This window comes from Meles meles, chromosome 6 (assembly GCF_922984935.1).
Source record: "Meles meles chromosome 6, mMelMel3.1 paternal haplotype, whole genome shotgun sequence".
Lineage (NCBI taxonomy): Eukaryota > Metazoa > Chordata > Mammalia > Carnivora > Mustelidae > Meles > Meles meles.
Window position 1 is genome coordinate 4,610,934 of NC_060071.1, and position 18,238 is coordinate 4,629,171.

Consider the following 18,238-nt stretch of genomic DNA (forward strand, 5'->3'; position numbering starts at 1 on the left):
GGCCACCTGGGCTTCACCTTGCTTGAGCTTCCGTGTCAACACTTACAAAATGGGTGTAATGCCTTCTCCATGTGTTCTTATTTTTTTCGTTTTAATAATTTTAGTCCAAAATATTCAACATGTGATTTATATAAACATTAGGAGGTGTTTTATGATTCAAAATGTAGTGAATATATAGTTTAAAGTTTTTCATTGAGATACACTTGACATATAACATTGTGTTAGTATTAGGTGTATAATATCATTTGATACACGAATTTATTGCAAGAATATATGCAGTTTATTCTAATGATGTGCTTTATATTTCACATTGACAGCCTATCTTGATTTGAACTGCAAATTTTCATCTGAGTTTATGTATTTAAGTCTTATAAAATATAAAGTTGAAAATGTAGATTAATATCTTTAAGTGCTGAACCATACTGAAAGTGTTCCAATAAGAGACCCAAGTTGCCAGTTTTTTCATTTAAATGTTAATTCACTTCCCTAGTTGGAACAGCCACTTTTTAAGTGCCCAGTAGCCCCATGTGGCTAGTGTGTTCTGAATGTGACATAGCAGTCCTGGAGGCATGTGGGACAGACTGGCAGGCCAGGGGGTGCCATCCTCTTGGCTTCACCTTCGGATTCTTGAGCCTGGCAGCCAATCCAAATTTGCTTATGTCCTTTGCTCTCAAAGTGGAATTTCTTGCTGTCCTGTTTACTGTGGGGATGACCTTGTTGCTGCATACACTGTCCTCTTAGGAGATAGTCACTGAGTTTGACCAGAAAGCAGAACCACAATGGTCATTATGGACTACGGATTTATTAGAGGACTTGGATATTATAGGACTTAGATTACGTCACCGGTGGGGGCAGGGAGGTGAAAGATCACAGAAACGTTACCGAGCAGGCCTCTTGAAGTACTGGTGTGCGTGGACAGTCAGGGCTCACAGGGTGCTCTAGGAAGTGAGACACATCCGGCTGCGAGGGTCAGGCCTGCAGGGGAGCCAGTGGCCCCCAAGGTGGGTCTGGGCTTGCTCTTGTCTCCAGGGCCTGTTGTAGGGCAGGATCACAGATGTGGAGTGGAGGAGAGCAAGCAGGAGCTCCATGCCGGCACCTTTGTGTCTGTCCTTCACTGTCCAATTCTGCCGACCTCATGCTCCGATTTTCTCAGCCGAGCTCCTGGTGAGCTTGGACTTGAGGAGAAGAGTACCGTGTAGAGGAGCTGTGGGAGAAAGTGGGAGGGGAGAACCAGTACTGACACTCCAGTCCGTGGAAGGAAATGCCCCTTATCAGATTATTCTAGAGCCTGTCCATGTACTCTGCTCTTTTTCTCGCTTTGTGAAGTAGCAAATATGATGTTTAATTTCTAAAATCCTTGGTCTATGTGGTACCATCCCCATCTGCTGGAATGTCAGAGCTTTGCCGCTCAAAACTAAGCCTTGATGGTTTTGATCACAGGGAGGAAAAACTCCCACTGTGGTGTGTGCACGGCAGCTTCTGAATGCAGGTCTTCTTATTTCTTCTTGACTGAAGGAGAAGTGAATACGGTTATGGGGGGAGAGCTGTGCAGAGGTCAGGGGTTAAAGCTGGAATCCACAGCAGGGAGGGTGTTTCTGCTGTGAAGTGAAGGGCCTGGACTAAGTGGGCCCCAAAGCCCCTTCCATTTTTAATATTCTGTGGCTTATTGCATTTAAATTATAATCCTAATTTTGTATTGTTATTAAACTCCTAGTGTCAAATTTAAAATCTTCTAATATGGATTTTTCTTTGTAAAATTTTTTAGAAATTTTTCTGAGTTTATTTAGGGAATGTTAAATCCTAGTTACATTACCCTGTTTCATAACCTATGTTTTTCTTGTTCAATATGCTCATTGTAAAACAGACAAAGGGGAAACAGTCCTATGTAGTCCCACTGCTCAGGGATAACTGACATTTTAGCGTATCCAGTATTTTTCTAACACACACACACACACACATTAATTAAAGTGAAAGCTTTGTGAACACACCACGCAGTGATTTGGCTCTTTCTCTTATCTTTTAGAGTCATTGATTTTATAAGTCTCTGTCAAAGTTACATAGCATTTTACTGTGTAAATACACATAATATGGGATTCTTAACCCGGATCCGTGGATAGAGTTCAGGGAATCTAGGAACTCGGATCTAGGTGAATAGATCTTTATTTTCACCAATGTTTACCTAAATGTAGCATTTCTTTCTATTGTAAACATTGGCAACAAATCACAAAATAGCAGGGCCTAATGCTCTGGCAGGCGGTTAAGCGTCAGACTCTTGGTTTCAGCTCAGGTAGTGATTTCAGGGTTGTGAGATCGAGCCCTGCATCTGGCTCGATGACAGGACTGCGCTAAGTGTGGAGTCTGCTTGTCCTTTTCCCTCTGCTCCGAACCCCCTTGCTTCCCCCTCAAGTAAGTAAAATGTTTGGGGAAAAAAAAAAACAAAAAACTGGGACGCCTCGATGACTCAGTCCATTAAACGTCTGCCTTCAGCTCAGGTCACGATCCTGGGGTCCTGGGATCGAGTCCTGTGTCAGGCTCCCCTCTCAGCAGAGAGTCTACTTTTCCCTTCTCTCTGCACCACCCTCCAGTTGCACGTTCTCTCTCAAATAAAATCTTTTAAATTATTTTTTTATTTTTTATTTCTTTTTAAAGATTTTTATTTATTTATTTGACAGACAGAGATCGCAAGTAGGCAGAGAGGCAGGCAAAGAGAGGGAGGGAAGAAGGCTCCCTGCTGTGCAGAGAGCCCGATGCAGGGCTCGAGTCCAGGACCCTGAGATCATGACCTGAGCCGAAGGCAGAGGCTTTAAACCACTGAGCCACCCAGGCGCCCCATCAAATAAATAAAATCTTTTTAAAAACCCCAAATTATCACTATTTTACATGTTTAACATTATTCTTAGAAGGTAGCAATAGGCTTTAGCAGACTGCTAAATTGTTCGTGGTTTAAAAAGTTAAGAATTTCAAATTATTGGAGATCATTTGCTTACATAGGTGTCTGTTTTAAACACTAGTAGAAAGTACCTAAGTTAAAACATTTGGCTACATCTGTGGTTATTTGGATCTAGAATAAATCTCTGGAAGTAAAATCCTTTATCTAATAAGTATCTTTCAGAGCTTTAAGTGGACTTGTCAGATCACTTTTCAGAAACGTACCAGATTAGTCTCTCCATAGTATATGAAAGCACCCAGTCCTTTTAAAAATAGCCGTTATGTTCTCTTGTTCTGCTGTGGTTTGGCACTGTATTGGGTCTCCAACTTGGTGTCCTGTATAAGGAACTTGTGCAAGCCCCAAATCTGAATAGGAGAACCTCACACTTGATTGTGTTTAGATCACACTAGTTTTCCATACAGCTCAGGCACAGCCTCCGGCAGCATACTGTAGGCCAGGACCCTGGAACCGAGTCTTCAAGATCTTCTGTTTCAGATGCTGCCCCACCGGGAGCCATAGATGAGGTGCAGCTGGACTTGAATCAGCAGTCCTCTCTTGCTTTCCATGGGGCAGAAGTTAAGTGGTCGCTTTCAAAAATGCCGCATGCACATGGCATTGGAGTCTTGAAAACACCAGAATGTGAACTTGACATTTCGCTGAAAAAGTGGGAGCTTGGGGGGACCATAGTAAGAGGGGAGAGAAGTGAGTGTTAAGAATTGAACCCTTGAGATGGGTTTACTTAAGTGGAAAAAAGAGAATCCACTAATAATTTATGGATGAAACAAGCCTGAGCTGGGACATGCATGATTGCAGACCTGGCCTAAGAAAGTGCCCCAGGATAGGAGGGAGGCAGATCAGCTTGCTCCCTGGATTTGGATTCCACTTTGGTCTTCTCTGGGCCTTGTTCGCTCTCTAGTGGGGGGCAAAGATTTAACCAAGTGGTCTTTTAGACCCTTTCCTGCTTTTCTTTGTGGCTGACCCTCTTCTGGTGGCGGGGCATTAGGGACTTCTGTCCCAGAGATTCTCATCCCAATGGAAGTAATTACTTGTTTGGTCAGTTCTGGCTAAAGGGCCTGAATTATGCAGAACACTCCTATTGGCAAATGATCAAACACCTGATGAGAACCAGCCTTAGCAAAATGTGAGATGTGTTGGAAGGCTCTTGGTATATACCTCAGAGAGAGGAGGAAGTGGCCAGAAAACTAAGCAAGAATGCTAAATCCAGGGCCTTCCGTTTTGACAAGATCTTGTCTCTTTGCAGCCTCTCCCCAAGTGTGGGTTTCATTTTCTCCTTTTGCACAATTGCCCTCTTATCTGAGGAAAGGGGTATGTTCACATTCTCTAGCATCCTGAAGCTAGGAAATGGTTAGAAAAATCTCAGAAAGGACTCCCAGTTAGCTTGGTGTGATTTGTGTCCATACATGGATTGGCCTCTGTAGTCCTAGGAATGGGTTATTCTGGCCCAGGTTGGCTCCCGTGTTCACCTGTGGACCATCACTGTGATCAGTGAGGCAGAATCCTGCGGGAAGATGGCTTTTGTCTAAAGGGACCACTTGGATGCCATAAGAAGAAAAACAGTTCAAACAAAATCCTGGTGTGGGGGAGATTTTAAAAACATGGCCTAGGAGATTCAGGAGTGGAGCAGCAGCAGTCTTGAAATGTGGGTTTGTATACATCCCATTGATCTTAAAAAAAAAAACAACAAACAAAAACACCACCACCAATATATCACAATGAGATACCAATTCACACGCATTAGGATGGTCATTGTCAAAACAGGAGTGTGGGTGAGGATGTGGGGGATTTAGAACACATGTGCACTGCTGAATGTAAAATGGTGCTGCCAGTGTGGAAAGTAGTGTGGGTTTCCCAAAAATAAAACTGAAATGTAGAATTGCCATCAGTTCCACTTCTAGGTATATACGTGAAGGAATTGAACCCATTTTTGTACGTCAGTGTTCACAGCAGTACTATTCACAATAGCCAAAAGGTAGAACTAACGCAAATGTCTGACAGTTGAGTGGGTAAACAGAAGGTGTCTACATACAGTGGGATATTATTCAGCCTAAGGAAGGACATTCTGATACAGGCTACAATGTGAGTGAACTTGGGAGATCCTACAAAGTGAACTCAGTCAGACACAAAGGACAGATAATATCTGAGTCTACTGCTTGGAGGTTCCTGAAGTAGCTGAATTCATAGAGACAGAAAGTGGTTACCAGGGACTGGAGATGGGGCTTGTGGGGAGTTAGAGTTTAATAGGCACTGAGTTTCAATTTGAGATGAAAGCTTTCTGACAATACATAATGTTGACAGGTTACACAAAAATGCCATTTGAATTGTGTATTTAAAAATGAATTGTATAGGGGCGCCTGGGTGGCTCAGTGGGTTAAAGCCTCTGCCTTCGGCTCAGGTCATAATCTCAGGGTCCTGGAATCAAGCCCCACATCAGGCTCTCTGCTCCGCAGGGAGCCTGCTTCCTAACCTCCCTCTCTTTCTCTGCCTGCTTCTCTACCTACTTGTGATCTCTTTTGTCAAATAAAATCTTTTTTAAAAAATTAATTATATATTTAAAAATGGCTAGAATGGTAAAATTTCATTTATAGTTTACCATAAAACAATTTAAAAAATACAGTGTACTTCTTGCATATACATAATTTAATGTCATAAGTGAAAATGTGTCTGGTGGAATAGACCTATTTGATACCTATTATCTATCTGAAAAATATATAAGCCCATTCTTTAATGGTAGGACATTTTTCATGGTTCCTCTTCTCCTTTCCTCCTATCTCTAGTCTACTTCTCCTATGGAATTTTATCCTAATGTGATATTTTACACTTACGGGTCTTTTGTTGATCATAGGCTGTACTTCTCTGCAAAAAAAACCAGTACATAAATTGAAGTTTTAAATTATTTTCTGTGACTAAATGGCTGTAAATGTTCTGGATTGCTGTGGCCTTTGATTGCTTGGACAATTGATTAAGATAATCTCAGTGTTACAAATTTTCATAAAATTTTCTTTAATAATTGTTTGTTGGAAGTGCTTCTTAATGAGATAGATGAGACATTTTTAAAACCCTTGTAATTTTGGATGACTCACTTATTGCTGGAATGACTCAGGGTTTTCAACACCAAATATATTCCTATTTTTTGTTTTATAGATCTGTGCTCTGAGTAAACTTATTCACATAAATAAATAGATGGGAAATGAAGGAGTTATTAGAGCAGTGTCTCTTAGTTGTTTGAACGCCTCGAGTTCTATGCAAAAAATCAGACATCTGTCATTATTTTTAGTCTTGTACTTGCTGACAGTTCCATTCACTCCTTCATATTTGTGACAAAGAAGGAACTAGAAACCATCTAATTTGTGAAAAGATTTGTTACCTAAGTTATCAGTTACTGAATTTCTCAGTTTTTTGAAAGTGTACCGAGAGTACTTTATACAGGTTTTAGATAACTCCTGTGTCTATCGTTCTTTAACTTAAAGACCTTATTTACCAAAAACATTGGGAAAATTACTGTTACCTTAAGGGGTGCCTGAGTAGCTCAGTCATTTAAGCGTCTGTCTTGGCTCAGGTCATGATTCCAGCGTCCTGGGTTTGAACTCCTCGTCGGGCTCCCTGCTTGGCGGGGAACTTGCTTCTCCCTCTCCCAGTCCCCCTGCTTGTGCCCCTCCTTTCTCCCTGTCAAATAAATAAAATCTTTTTTTTTTTTTTAGAAGATTTTATTTATTTATTTGACAGACAAAAATCACAAGTAGGCAGAGAGGCAGGCAGAGAGAGGAGGAAGCAGGCTCCCTGCTGGGCTGGATTCCAGGACACTGGGATCATGACCTAAGCTGAAGGCAGGGGCTTTAACCCACTGAGCCACCCAGGCGCCCCAATAAATCTTTTAAAATTTTTAAAAATACATCGTTGCCAAGAAAGTATCTTAAAATGCTTTTTATCTTACCACTTGCTTTAAGTATGTACTGTCAAAACCTTGGGTATATAGATTCTAACTTGCTGTGCTTATGGAAAATGTCAACTATAAAATCTAACGAAGTCAGTTCTTAGTGTCAAACCGATTAGTTCAATCAGACTTGCCTTTTGTCAGAAAAAGTCTGACTTAATTTTCCGCCGACATTTTATTATGAAGTTTTCTGACATACAGAAAAGCTGAATGAGCTATGAAGTGAACCCCCATCCTGCTTGCTGTCTGGAGTCTACAGTCAACATTTTGTCAGTTTGCTTTACCATGTACCCACTTAGCTGTCCCTTTAACCATTTATCAGTTCGTCGTACTTTCACAAGATGCTTCAAAGTAAGTTACAGACGTGGCTATAATTCACCCCTAAATACTCAGTATGCACGTCACTAAGTAATGTTCAGTATTTGTTTACAGTTTTTTGAGGTAAAATGTCTACGGAGTGAAATGCACAGATCCTGTATGGATCACTAGATGCATCCCTACAGACGCACACAGCCAGCCCCATTCCCATCCAAATGTATGAATTACCATCCCCTCACAAAGGTTCCTCCTTCCTCTTCCGTTAGCTCCCTCCACTCTCCACCCTGTCTCCCGCAGAGGCAGTCACCAGATTTCTTTTCGCCATGTGTTAGTTTTGCCTGTTCTAGAACTTCAGACAAGAGTACCTAGATAGGATTCCATTTATGGAAAGCTTCTTTTGGTGATTAAGATTCCTTCGTGTTGCATCTATCAGCTTGTTCCTTTTGACCGCTGGGTCCTACTCCAGTCAATACATGTGCCACATTTTATTCCTCTGTTGATGGTCACTTGAGCTGTCTCCAGGTTTTGGTGGTTAGGAATAAGGCTACCGCTGCTGTTCAAGTGCAGACCTGCTTGTAAACCCATACCTTCATTGCTCTTGGTTGGGAGAAGTAGCAGTGGAATTGCTGGGTCATAGTATCATCTTCTGTTTAGTTGTATAAGAAATTCAAGACCTTTTTCAAAAGTGATTGCACCGCATATAATAATGCGTGGAAGTTTTGATCGGCCACCCTGAATGCTGGCAGAATGTGGAACCAGTCTTTCTAATTTCAGCCATCTGGTGGGTGTGTAGTAGTTCTTGTGGTCCAGTTTGCATTTCTTTGACTAATGATGTTGAGTACTTTTTCAAGTGCTTGCTGACCAGTTGCCTATCTTTGTGAAATACCTTTTCAATATTTTGTACCCTTTTGAAAAATATTTTTTTCTTTTATTTTTGAGTTAAGGTTTTATACACTTTATATACAAGCCACTTATCAAATCTTATCTGTGGATATTTCCTCCCATTTCGTAGCTTGCCCGATTATTTTCTCAATGGTGTCTTAATGAACATAAGTTTTTAACTTTGATAAGTTCAGTTTATCAAATGTTTTTTCTTCAGTATTTTTTAAAAATTTTTTTAGCACGAGCTGGGGGGAGGGGCAGAAGGGGAGGGAGAAGCTCTCTACCGAGCAGGGAGCCGGTGTCCCGGGCTCGATCCTAGGTCCCTGAGATCATGACCTGAGCTGAAGGCAGAGGCTTAATGACTGAGCCACCCAGGCGGCCCTGAAGTTTTTTCTAATGATCATTGCATTCTGTGTCCTCTGTAAGAAACCTTTGGTTCTGTCCATTCCCCCACCCCAAGTCACAGAGAGTCTGTGTTTCCTTAGAGAAGGTTTAGTTTTAACTTTTTTAGGTCTCTTCGATCCACAGTGAATTGATATTCATATATGATGTGAGGTGGGGGGGTCAAAGTTCATTTCTTTCCCATGTGGATATGTGGTGCTTCCAGCACCGTGTCTTAAAGGGTCCGTCCCCCCTGAACTGCTCAAAGGCCAGGTATATTGTTGGGCTCGCATTGACCACGTGGATCGATTGGGTGAGAATTCGCTTTCTAACAATATTTAATCTTTCAGTATATGAACATGATACATGACACTTTAGAATCTAAACATTGTTAATACTCATTTTAAGAAATAGTATAAAAACACTTTATTTTCATGGAAATAATTTGTGGACTTTAATCGAAGATTACTCAAGACTAAAATAAGCCAAGGATCCCATTTTTATGGCGGGGCATCGAAAGTCAGTTGTCATCTTTCCTACCTTAATACCTTAATCTGTAACGTGATCCGACGTATAGTTACAGTCCTCTGTAAGCGTTCCCGGAATGTCTTAGCTGTCCTGTATGCTCTCTCATCTAAACTTGCTTCACTTAGGAGCAGGCAGGTTGGCGTTAAATTATTCTCTCGAGTGTGAACTTCCGGGGAGTTCTGATTAACTCAAGCTTAACCTTTAATGTTGGGTGAATAGTGTTAAGAGAAAGTTAATAAGTAAGCCCAGGCCTGAAGGTTGGCTTTGATCTGAGAGGCCACAGGGAGCCATTGAAGGTACTTGTTTAGTGGAGCGAACACCGTGAAAAAAAAAGTGGTATTGGGTAAGAATGCGGTGAGTTACCTGGAAGAGAAAATCTGGGGGCAGAAAAACCCTTTTAAACTTGTGATCCTCAGAGTGTGGCCAGCATACCGGGAGTGTTGACATCATTTGGGAGTGTGTAAGGACTGCGAGTTCTGGGCTTGACCCCGACCCACTGCTTGTGAATCTGTGTTTCAGAAAGATGCCCTTGTTATCCGTGTGCCCGGTAAAGTCTGAGGAGTCCTGCTCTGGAGAAGCCTGCAGTCTCCCTGACTGAGGAAGGTCAAGGGACGTAGAGCAAACAGAGGAGTTGAAATGATCTTGAGGTGTCAGACTCCTTGCACGTTTGTTCTTTCTCTTTAAGTTGCCAAAATGGATTTTCAAAATCATCATTTTGGCTTTCTGGATGTTTGGGTGAGAAAATTGTCTTTCAGTCTTTTTAGAAATCCATTCTTAGAAATGCTACTTTATAGGCTTGTTAAAACCTTAAGAACCATAAATCATTGACTTGAGTAGACTCGGCTGACTATAAAGTTAGTCATTTGAAAGAATCTAATGGGGACAAACGATCAAGTGTCCTTCTCTGCTGTTCCAGGGACTGGAATCTGGGGATGAAGTTGAGATTTTTGTAAAAGAGCTCAAGTGTGGTTGCTGAACAAACTATATGTGCTCCTTTAAGGCAAAAGAGGGAAAAGAAAAGAGGGGACAGATCTTACTTCTGCATTGCTGGAATTGTGCAGTTACTAAAGGAACGTGCACTAGCAGCCCGCTAACCTCACACGTTCGCTGTTGGTATTTTTCTGTGTTCCTTTACCAAAAATTCCATCAGTGCGTAGAATTGTCATGTTCTGGTCACGGTATAGATGCAGCTTCGTGGTCTGTTTATGCCATTAGTGTATCTTCTTCCTCTCCAGCGGTTCTCCCTCCTCCTCCTCCCTCTCGTCCCCGGCCTCCCTAGCTCTGATGTATGGCTCCTCTTGGGCCCTTTTGCACATTATTTCCTGTTTAAGAGTTCACAGGCATTCCTCATTGCTCGACTGAGCAGCATTTTGACATTCCAGCCTCCGTTCTCCTGTGGCTCGACTCATGCAAACATGTTTACTTTGCTTACCTTCTTCCCTCTTGCCTCCTCAAAATTAGGTCTCCTTTTCCCTAGGATCAGCTTGTGATATCTGCTCTGAACCCAACTCAGGTGTCCCATGGGCCTCAGCCAGCTTTTTGCAGTCACCATCAGCCCTTGGGCAATGGCTCCTGCCTACAAGGTGTCACAAACGAGGACCTGGCACTGCTCTCGTCTTACTCCCCTACTTGCCAGATGCTCAGGAATGGTGGCTGCAGTGGACCCCGAGCAATTGTGTGCTAAGTTCTGCCAGCAGAGGAGTCATCTCAGGACAGACAGATTCTTAGGAAGATGGAAGAGATTGAGTTGAGGCACTCCCAAGTACTGGAGCCAGGGTCCCTGGTTCACCTTTGCATTTTGAGATTGTTAGGGGAGGCTGTATGTTAGATTGTGGAAACTTTGAACTTGGGGTCAGTTTACTTATTTCCCTGAGTTGTTTGGCTGCTAAGAAATTTGGAAGATCAACTGTAAAGAAGATAACATATTTTTTCAAAAGGGAAAGGACTTTAAATTTTTGAACCACATTAAGAAACTTAAATCAGAAGCTTTATATAGGTATGGATAAAGAAAACTTGTAGGAAAAAGCATTTAAGAGAGAGATTGTTCAAAATGTTGCCTTAGAGTGAGAATTTTCACTTCATCTTACGCTGGTTACCAGCCTTTAGTACATCGGAATGCCCGGCTGGTGCTCGGCAAGAGATTATGAAGACTAGCATCCAGTAAAAAGGGGCAGGTTCCTGTCCAGCATCTGCCATGAGTTTGAGAAGCAAAGAAAAGCTTTTGCTCAGTGAAATTAGCCTTGAGACCTCTTCCCTCGAGTTAGCATGGTTGAGAGTGTACTTCTCCAACTCTCTTTTAGTACAGAGGGAAGAGGTGGAGCAGAATGGGAAGTTGGAGAGATGGGATCCGGCAGCCATTAGAAGGGACTAAAAGGTTTCTGGAGGGGCCCCTGGCTGGTACAGTCAGTATTATAGTGCGTGACTCTTGATTTTGGGATCATGAGTTTGAGCTCCACGCTGGGTATAAGGATTACTTAAAAAAAAAAAAGAAAGGAAGGAAGTCCTTTTCTTGAGTAAAGTGTTTCTGAACACGACTGGCTGCAGATGGAGTGATCGTGCCTGCCAGTTCACCCACCGTCTCTGTTTAAGCCTGCTGTCCTGGTCGAGTGTGTTTTAACTGAAGTATCACTAACCTAGAGCGTGGTGTTAGTTTCTGGTGTACAGCCTAGTGATGGGACAGTTCTCTATGACACTCAGTGCTCGCCACGGTAAGTACGGTGCCGTCTGTCCCCATACGTCACCTACGGTATTGTGAAATGTTTACCTGATGCTGTACTTCTTGTCTCTGTAACTGACTTTATTTTTTTTATTATTTTTTATTTTTTTAAAGATTTTATTTATTTATTTGACAGACAGAGATCACAAGTAGGTAGAGAGGCAGGCAGAGAGAGAGGAGGAAGCAGGCTCCCGACGGAGCAGAGAGCCCGATGTGGGGCTTGATCCCAGGACTCTGGGATAGGCCCCAGAGGCTTTAACCACTGAGCCACCCAGGTGCCCCTCTGTAACTGACTTTAAAAATTGGATGTTTGTTCTGGTATGGTTATTAAAATTTGCCCCCTTTCTCTCTCAAAAATGCCTTGGTTTGGATGATAAATTATACAGTCACCCTACTGAAAATAGAACACTGATAAAATGCTTTGTGTCAGGCAGTGTACCAGACACTTTATGTGATCCTGAAAGGGAGCTGCAGTTGCAGATGAGAAGAGGCTCAGAAAGGCTTAGTAACTTGGCCAAGATTGCACAGTGGCAGACCTTGTGAGCAAAAGCAAGATCCGTCAGACGTGTAAAGCTCTTTAACTTTTCCCAGCCTGTTGCATTAAGCGTTTAATGGGTATGGGCTCCACTGATTTTTAGGATCTAGTGAAGGAATCCTGCAGTGGTAGTGAAAACCTTTTTCTGGAAGAAACCATGGAGTGGAGAATGTCTGGATGAGGCTGAGGTGATGCCTACAGTGGGGACGCTGGGAGTGAAGGTCAGGTTGTATTTCGATCCTGGAGTGCCCGGACGCGCTTAGGCATCAGTGTCCACAAACTGTGCTGCTGCTTGGGCCTGGGTCTGTCAGCTCAGGGTGGGTGGGAAGGTTGTGGAAGTGGCATAGATGGTGTCATTCCAAGTTTCACGTGCATACATATCAACTGGGGATCTTGTTAGAATGTAGATCCTTTCTGTAGGTCTGGGGGGTGGGGTGCACTGAGACTGTATTTGTAACAAGCCCTCACGATGCTGGTGCTGCTGGCAGGCCACACTGGACTGTGGGCAGCAAGAATAGAGTCAGCGATCAGGTTCCCTTTGCCAGGGGCATGGGGGTAGTCAGGAGTACAAAACCCTCACTTTAGAGGTTGGGGTGGGGATAGGGGCTTCTGGGCACAGTTGACCTCGTTGTGGCATGGAAGGGACCATATGGATAGCAGGGTTGGGGGGGATGGGTATTTAAATATGGATGTTTTTAAAGATCGCATCACATTTTTGTGATTAGTACGTACAGATTATTTTTAAAGTATACTCTTAGCTTGTGCGAAGTGTGGACATCGAGCAGCAGGAGGGAGTGTTCTGGGGTGAGGGCAACACTGGCCTGGCGCAGTGACGAACGGGGCTTTAACAAACACAGACCGTGAGCAAGCAGTGTCTACAGCCGGACAGGAATAACGTGGATGGATGACACAGCAGCAAATCTCGAAAAGAAAAGAAAAAGAAAAAACCACCAAGGGGAGGAGTCCCTCCCACGGACCGGTCATTTCTCCCCTCTCGGCTATGCCTGAGTGCCCCAGGACGCGAGGGTGTACAGTGCAGGGAGCTGCGGCTGGCTTCCCCTGCGGCTACCAGCATATTACCCCTGCCTCTGCCCACCTGGGACCCTGTCACAGGCGGTCCCAGGTGGGCCGGCTTCCTGTATCTGGTTACTCCTTGTGGAACACAGGAACAAGCGAGGTGGAGAGCTTCCCGCCTGGTCTGGGTGGGAGCTGCCCGTCGGCCGAGGCTGGGACTCGGCTCTACCTTCTTCTCTGAGGGGGAAGCCTTGTGACTACAGGTCATGATGGAAAAGGACTGATGGGGGAGAGAGCACGTTGGCAACGAGAAAATGGCGGAAGTTCCACCATCTCCGGGCAGAGCTGGACTTTGCTGCTGGAGCTGTGAGTGGTCACAGGAGTAGGGCCTGGGTCCCGGGCAGCACCCCTGAGTGAGGCATCCGTGAGCCTCCCAGCTGGCCGGTGTAGCTCTGAGTGCCCCTGGAAGGCCAGAGAAAGTATCAGCAGAGCCGGGTGGGGGAAGCTCCCGAACACTGGATGTCTGATGAGGCAGAATATGGTTGGGACCGTTTCTCCTCCACCTGTCTCTCCTGTTTGAGCGGTGTTGCCCCAGTCTGTCCCTGTGGTTGCTGGAGGGTGGGGGAGCTGGAACTGACTGACCTGCTTCTGACTCGGTCCCATCCTGCTGCGGCGAGGGAACGCTGGGGACAGGGATCGTCCTGGTGAGGGCAGTACTTATCTGGGCGTGTGGGTTGTGGGCCGCACCTGAGCAGCCCAGTGGTTCCCTTCCCTCTGCCACAGCTGACCCTCTTTCTCTGCAATAAACTGCTCCAGACAAGCCTGGAGCACCAGGGGCTGTCCCCCAGGGTCCCAGAGTGCCGCGTCTTTCCGAAGGCGATCCTGGTCCTGTGGTAAACACTGCTGTGTCAGGGTGCTGCTCGGGCCACTTGGAGCTCATAGATTTTTGCTAGCAGGATTGTGAAGCTTTGCATTGGGCTGCAAAACCAGGGCTTGAGCAAGCAGCTGGAGAGAGTCCAGGACTAGAGTGTTTTTGGGTTTGGGGGTGGAGAGCAGAGGGAGGGGAAGGGAGGGGCAGGAGGGCAGAGCTACACAGGCAGGCAGTCGCTGCTTTGGCTTTGCTGTCAGCGGGGAGGACTTCAGTCGTGCCTGAGGGCCGCTTGGCCACCATTGCTGGAGACCGGAGGGCGCTGCCTCGGAACCCGGACTTACCGGCACTGCACCCGGACTGTTCCAAGTAGCTGTTGTGCTGTCTTTTCCCGGGGAGGCAAGTCTCCTCCCTGTCGTCCCCTCCTGCTCCTCCCCCATTCTGTGAGGGATGATGCCGCTCTCTATTGCACGGCTCAGCCGGCTGATGTCACTGGCAGCGGGAAGCATCAGCAGCCTGATCACATGCTGGCCCCGTCTGTAATGCAGACGGGATAGGGGTGTGTATGTGGGGAGGGGGCCGTATGGCAACTGCTCTTGCTCTAACGCCCCCAAAAGTGCAGAGGCAGCGGCCACAGCGTCCATCCTGCCTGGATGTCTGCTCCTCGGGCTTGGGAAAACTACTATTAATAAGACTTATTGTTGGTAATACTGGGGAAAACAGCCCTTAACTCTGGGGTTTCTGCTGTCCTCCTGTCCAAAGCAGACTTCCAGGACTCTGAAGAAACAGTTGCAAGCAGGATGCTTTTCCCCACCTCTGCGCAAGATTCTTCCCGGGGCCTCCCAGATGCAAATGACTTGTGCCTTGGCCTGCAGTCCCTCAGTCTCACAGGCTGGGACCGACCCTGGAGCACCCAGGATTCAGATTCCTCAGCCCAGAGCAGCACACACTCGGGTGAGTGCCAGAAAATGAGTTGGCTGGGGGAGGGGGACGCATGGGGTGGCGAGCGAAGACGTCCACAGCAACAGTTGTTTTCTTCCCCTTTGCATCACCCCCCCCCCCCCAATACAACATGGAGCTGTTTTGCAAGAGATGGAAATGCTGGCTGTGAGTGTGGCAGGACAGATGGTGGCTCGTAAAGGCAGGCATGGCTTTTCCACTTACCCTGATAAATTCCCTGGAGTTGTTAGTCTGCACCTGGGGTGGCCCTGAGAAGGGTCCCCAAGGTGACAGTCTTATGCAGAAAAGATCCAGCTAACCCCCTAGTGCCCAGGCCTGTCTTGGAGATGATGAAGCAAAACACTTTTAGGTGGGGGAGGGGGACCTCAGGGGCTGATCACTGGAGGTCCAGATTCTGTTTCTCAGTGGCTTTGAAAGCTGGGGGCCTGTATATGAGGATGGGTGTTCCCAGAATCATGGCAGGGAATAAGGTGAGGCTGCGTGGCACTAGGATATTGAAATTGGCTTAACATATGGGTAAGAGCATTGACCCTGGCAAGGGGTAGGCAGGGTCAGTGGGGTGGAGTAACTCTAAGCTGCAGAGGCTTTGTTTTTCTTTGTGTGAAGGGTAACCAAATGGACAGAGAAGAGCCACTCCCCTTTAGGACCCCTTGTTGCCTTGGGAGGATTTGATGGGGACAAATTGAAGGGGCTTCTTGGCAACCCCTTGAGCTGCTTCTGGTGAGACCTTCCCAGTGCCCGTTTATTTCCTTCTTGTGGTCCGCGGAGGGAGGGTTGGCCAGACCCAAGACTTGGAGTATTCAGGAAGAATGGGAACTTAGGAAATATGACAGGTGACTTAAAATCCACGTATTTTGCTTTATGTGAATTGTGTCTTACTAAAAAGAGTGTCGGCAGCAGATACTTCGGGGAGATGGAAAGGTAGTGGGGGTGGGGAGGCCATTTGCTGTTGATGCCGACTGTGGGATTCACTGAGCCTGCCATCCTTTCCTGGCCTCCCCCGCTCCAGAAACTGGCAGTCAAGGCAGCAAGGTACTGTCTTGTTGATTTCTCTGGCCTCCACCCTATTTGGCGCAGGTCTTTTTTTAGAATGCTTTGCAGAGCCTGGGACTGTTGTGTTTGTTGGCATTTTAATGGCCAGTTGTTTCAGCAAAATCCCATTTGACTGGGGTTAGGGGATTGGATTTTTTTTTTTTTTAATTTGATTGAGGGTAGGGAAGAACTTTGCCATAAGTAACTACTTCTGGATTAAGATAGAATTTCTTGAAGTACTGGCCTTCAGCTGACTCAGGTTTTTCCAGAAAGGTTGGTAGGTGCCCTGTTCCCCCACGCAAGCAAGTGTGGTATCTTGTGCCTGGGGATCTTGGCTAAGAGGCCATAGTCACCTCTTCTTTGTGGTACTGTGAGGTCGACCCGGATGACCTCTGAACCTGACCTTGTCCTCACTCCCACCGTATCTCAGCAAAAGACCGAAGAGCTCACAGAGGAGGTGGGCACCTGTCTGTGTGATCCACGTTTGACTAAGGCACTATCTTTCACTGACACCAGGTTGGGGCGTGGCCTTTCTTTGGCTCTGGTCTGTCTTAGCTACAAGGGTCCTCTGGAAAGGTATTACAGCACATAGAAGTGCAGAAGGACCCAACTTGGGTCTTGGAGAACATGGCTTGAAAGTTACTGTGAAATTGGGCTATAGAAAAATAGCTTGGACCCAGCCAAAATTTCTCTGGCTTCCATACTACCTGAATGTCTTATAGCTGTTTGTCTCCGAAGTGGGGATGGATGGATGGATTTATTTCTCCACCTTTCATCTCAGGCGTTAGTGACAAACACTGCATGATTCTGTGGGTCAAGGAGGGACTGCAGTCTGTGGCCCTAGCATTCACAGGGAACAGAGGGTTCATGGTGGTATGATCTGGCTGTGGGCAGAGTTGGTGTGGCTCTGTCTTCCTTTCCGAGGGTTAAGGACACACTCATCCCTAGTGTCCATGATGTCTTTGAATTGTGACACTTTGGTGATAGCCATCCCTCTTCTTTCTCTGAGCTCGGGCCCTTCACAGAGCGCTCACACGAGGGTGCTGCCTCCTGGAGCAGGCCGTCGCCCTCCCACCAGCTGCAGAGCCAGATCGGGCACCCTTGCCGGCAGTGCGGGAACACGCAGCCCACGCTCCGGTGCCTACACTGCCTTCCCGTCTGAGGACCGACTAGCTCGCTGTCTTCAGGGGGAAGGAGGTATTGCAACAGCTCTGGACAGTCCAGCAGTCACCCTTGCAGACAGCATGGCACTGGGCTGTCCGTGTGGCGCGCAAGGTCCAGGCTGAGTCCTTGGGCTCTGCTTGGTGATCTGTTGCCCCAGGCACCCGTGGCTTTACCTTTGACCATCTTCTGCCGCTGTTAAGTATTTAGCAGTTTTGGGTGCATGGGTAGAGCTAGCAGGGCTCTTGACTGAATATCTTGGCTCAAATTATTCAACAAGCATTGAGTCCTGGCTGTCTGCCATGTACTAGGTTATTTGTCAGTGAATAAAACCCCCATGACTGTCCAGGGAAAACCGGTGAGAAGGCGTACTAAATGCCGCATGGTAGTGGCTTCATATCTCTCTCATCAAGCACGACGGGCACTCTCATTTTCTCCCCTACGAGATACAAATGTGTACAGAGAGATAGCTAGGTTTCTTTTCTTTTTGCATAGGGACAACCCTTCATTGGGTTCTCAGCATGAGGCTGGTACATGGAGACCTTTCTCAGGGGACTAGGGTCCTTCTGTTACATGGGTTCCATTGGCCTCAGAGGCGTGCTTGGTTCCACTGGAGATGGAATCTGGTTTTGAGATTTGTGCCAGTGTTGGTTTGGATATGGCACTTTGTGGGGTCCCTCTCTCTAGACTATGCCGGCCCTGAGGCCTCACCTGTTGCTGGGAAGGAAGCCCTTTAATGTTAGAAGTGGGTGTTTCCCTTAGACCCCAGGGCGTATGCCCGGCTCTTCCTTTGTCTTCCTGGCAGAGTTTTAGGTCCTGTAATGGAGGAGCAGGGCTCTGAAAGCTGCCCCCAGGAGCTCAGGAAGCGGGATGGAATGCCTAAAAAACACTAGTTACCGACTGCTTCCCACGCACAGTCCATCACGTGACTTTAATGCCTCCACAGTCCTGCGAAGTCGGTA

At 46.1% G+C, this 18,238-nt stretch overlaps 1 protein-coding gene across 11 annotated transcripts in view; it reads left to right on the forward strand.

Annotated features, from left to right (window-relative positions):
* CPEB1 (cytoplasmic polyadenylation element binding protein 1) overlaps window positions 1-18,238 on the forward strand; it is a 98,489-nt gene that overhangs the window by 58,301 nt on the left and 21,950 nt on the right. For 5 of the 11 annotated variants that reach the window (XM_046008847.1, XM_046008849.1, XM_046008848.1 and 2 more), the window contains one exon: window positions 14,889-15,077. In XM_046008847.1, coding sequence (XP_045864803.1) covers window positions 14,889-15,077 — 189 coding nt within the window. Of the gene's footprint in view, window positions 1-9,323; window positions 9,345-13,290; window positions 13,622-14,108; window positions 14,149-14,357; window positions 14,523-14,660; window positions 14,683-14,885; window positions 15,078-18,238 lie in introns of those variants that run through there. The other 6 variants (XM_046008854.1, XM_046008851.1, XM_046008852.1 and 3 more) reach the window with 6 other exon arrangements.